This window comes from Monoraphidium neglectum, assembly GCF_000611645.1.
Source record: "Monoraphidium neglectum strain SAG 48.87 unplaced genomic scaffold scaffold01690, whole genome shotgun sequence".
Lineage (NCBI taxonomy): Eukaryota > Viridiplantae > Chlorophyta > Chlorophyceae > Sphaeropleales > Selenastraceae > Monoraphidium > Monoraphidium neglectum.
In genome coordinates this window covers 1-3,028 of record NW_014011938.1, presented here as the reverse complement: position 1 = coordinate 3,028, position 3,028 = coordinate 1, and the positions used below count along the sequence as shown (strand labels likewise).

General features: G+C 67.0%; 2 protein-coding genes across 2 annotated transcripts in view; both read right to left on the bottom strand.

The window, feature by feature from the left end:
• MNEG_8724 (Mitogen-activated protein kinase kinase kinase) overlaps positions 1–2,280 on the bottom strand; it is a gene marked incomplete at both ends in the record, with an annotated part of 6,507 nt that extends 4,227 nt beyond the window's left edge. The window contains 6 exons of the mRNA XM_014042804.1: positions 230–319; positions 770–843; positions 1,048–1,187; positions 1,438–1,609; positions 1,807–1,882; positions 2,257–2,280. Of these exons, the coding sequence (XP_013898258.1) occupies positions 230–319; positions 770–843; positions 1,048–1,187; positions 1,438–1,609; positions 1,807–1,882; positions 2,257–2,280 (576 nt within the window). The remainder of the gene's footprint in view (positions 1–229; positions 320–769; positions 844–1,047; positions 1,188–1,437; positions 1,610–1,806; positions 1,883–2,256) is intronic.
• A 211-nt stretch (positions 2,281–2,491) lies between these two features.
• MNEG_8723 (hypothetical protein) lies at positions 2,492–2,852 on the bottom strand (the record flags this gene model as incomplete). Its single annotated transcript, XM_014042803.1, has 1 exon — positions 2,492–2,852. A coding segment is annotated over one exon (361 nt), but the record flags the coding sequence as incomplete, so codon positions are not given.
• Between the last annotated feature and the right edge of the window lie 176 nt (positions 2,853–3,028).

Genomic DNA, 3,028 nt, shown 5'->3' with positions numbered 1-3,028 from the left:
CGCGCGCGCGTGTGCGTGCGCAAAAACTCGTGCGCGTACATATGATCAGTCGGGCCTAAATCTGCTTCGAATGCGCGCGCCTGGGGACGCTTGGCGGACGAGCCCCCAGCGCGGCGAGGCTCTCCTTGGTCAAATAAAGTCAACGGCCGTCAGTGCGCTGTCAAAGAAGCTCGAATCTCTCACAGGTCGTCGCCCCACGGCGCCTGCACGAGCCGGCCAGCGTGCTCACCTCCACCACGTTGTCGTGCCTGAAGCTGAGCATGAGCTCAATCTCGGACTGGATCCTCACGGACTGCTGCACGTCGCTGTGAAGCATCACCTGCGGCAGGCGGTGCGGGCACGACAGAGAGCGCGGAGGGGGGGTGTGAGGCGCAGGCGCAGGCGCTGGGGGCGCAGAGCGGACAGGCAAGGTGCATGGAGAATGTAAGGCGGGTTGGTTGCGTGGTGGTTGTGCAGGGGTCAGAAGTAAGGCTGACTAAGATAGGGTTGTTACGCGTTGCAGCTGGGGGTGCGCAGTCTGTATGGCCTGAGGCCCATTTCAGGCAGTTGTGCTGGTGCCCATGATGTGAGCTGAGGCCTGGATCGAACGGCCCAATGGTGCACTTCACACGGCGATCTTCAAAATCCAAATTTGACGCTTTGATACAAAAAATGCGCGAAACCGCAACCCCAGGATTTATGGCTAGGGGTTTCCACTCGCTAAACCCTGGTGTGCAGCCAACACAGCCGCCAACCCCCGCGCCCCGTCCCCAGCCCAGACGCAGCCCACCTTGACTGCGACGTCACACCCCTGCCAGCGGCCCTTGTACACGCGCCCAAACGACCCCGCGCCCAGCAGCACGCCTGCGGCCGTCGGGGGAGGTGGAAACACGGGCAGGGGCGAGACAATGTGCGCGGCCAAGAGCAGCCGATGAACAATACTACTGACAGCACCTGCACAAGCACGCCATCTTGGCGGAACGATTCCAGGCGCTAATGCTTGGCAGTTTCAGGCACCAGGGCGCCCGCAGGGCGGCACCGGGCAGCAGCGGCCCGCAACCCGCCCACCCAGCTGCACGTGGCCTGTCGAGACTCCTTGGTGGGAGTCCTTGATGCCAGGTGGTGAGTGGCGCGCCAGAAGCCGCCACCCCGCCCCAGGGCCGCCGCAGTCGATGCGTCCGCCGCCGCAGGCGTCGCTGTCTTCTGGCCTGCTCAGTCGGCCGATTTGAGGAGCGTGCAGCGGGGGGGCGCGGCGGGGCAGGCGGGGCGGTTCGGGGCGGGGCTGGCGGGGAGCCGTAGCGCAGCGCTCGTGAATGCAGCGCGCTGCTGCACGGCGTGTGGGGCTTGCAACAGGCGGCCTGCCGGCAGAGGGCAGCAGGCTGTTGCAGGGCGGCCCGAGGGGCGTGGCGGGCAGGCGCGATAGTGCAGTGCACCCAGCCGCCCGCTCCCGCGACTCACAGCTTCCAGGCAGGGGCGAGCAGTCCCTCCAGGGAGGGCCCCGACGGCGCCACGTCCGCGCCCGCCGCGCGTGCGGTGGCGGCTGCCGCTGCCGCGGCCGCGGCGCGGCGCCGGCGGCGCGGCAGCATCACGCATGCTGCGAGGGTCGCCAGCAGCGCGGCACCGAGGCCTCCTGCGGGACGAACGCACAGGAGTGGCCGTTGTTGGACTTTAAACGGCTGTGGGCAATGTTTCTGATAGTGCACCCTCTGTCTGAATACAACAGACCGGTCCGTACACTCCAAATTTAAAACCCAACGCGATTGCGAACCCCATGCAAAGCAGCACCTACGTACAGCCCGCAGCCCTGCTAGCCAGTCAGCGCGTCACCTGCGCCGAGCCCTGCGCCCAGAGACACCGCCAGCCGCTGCCCCGGCCCGCGCGGCGGCGCCACCTCTAGGGAGGCCTGATAGGCTTGATCTGTTCGAATTCACACAGGGTTCAGGCGTTGGTCACGAGGTTCATCGGCGCGGGCAAGCCGATTGAGAGGGCCACACGCAGGGGTTGGACAGGGTGCGGGGACCATCAGCGGTGGGAAGCTGGGTTATGCGACTGATCGATCGCGCTCGAGCTTCGGCAGTGTTGACGTTTGTACGGACGAGTGGACCCCCCCGTTGGGGGCACGCGCACCGGCGCTGGGTGCGGCGCAATGGATCCGCCATGTGTCAGTGCGCGGCCGCCACAAGAGGGAATTTCGAGAGGCCCCAGCCACACTTATGGCCGGCCTTGAGGCGAGCAGGTGCACATTTAGCGCAGCCCCGACTGATGGCCCCGGCCCACAGGGACGAGCCACTCACATGCCATGTCTTAACAGGGGCCTGGACCCAGGGTTTCCAGGCACCCGCAATCAACTGTGGTGACACACGCACGTGTCATGTTTTCCAAACGCCACCTGCGCGACAAGCCATGCATGCGTTTTGAGTGTGATGCGTGCAGACTCGCGTGTGTCCGCCACGCCGCCTCCCCCTCTTGCACGGCCCGACACCTGTCTTAGCCCCCATGTGCCCCGCGCTCCTCACATGTACATGCCGCGTCCAGGCGCGGCGGCCGTCCCCATGTCCTCGGATCGTGGCGCGATCAAGATGCGGGCGGACCCTATGTGCAGATAGCCCCGGTAGCACTCTTCAGCAAAGCAGATCGTGCTGTTTGACCACGCGTAATGGCCTGCCCCCGCCGCGGCCGCCACGCTCTCCGCGAGCGACGTTCCCCGGCTGCCGGCGGCGCCGACGCCGCTCGTTGGCGGCGTTGCGGCGACGTCGCCCTGCGGCGCGTCGGGCGGCAGGCAGACGGGGCGGCGCCAGGCCACGTCTTGGAATGCGAGGACAGAGGAGGGGCCCTGGCCTCGTAAGAACTCGGCGCCGGCGCCGGGGCCGTAGCTGTGGGCGGAGGCGAGGGTGGGGAAAGGGGGGGTGATGGGCCCAGTGCATGCGCCGGGTGATGGTCATGGGGGTTGGCGACGCCGCGGCTGGCAATGAAAACAGGGGCGGGCCCTGGCCAGGCGGCGCGGAAGCCGCCATCGGGTCAGCGCTACATCATGACATCATCATGACAC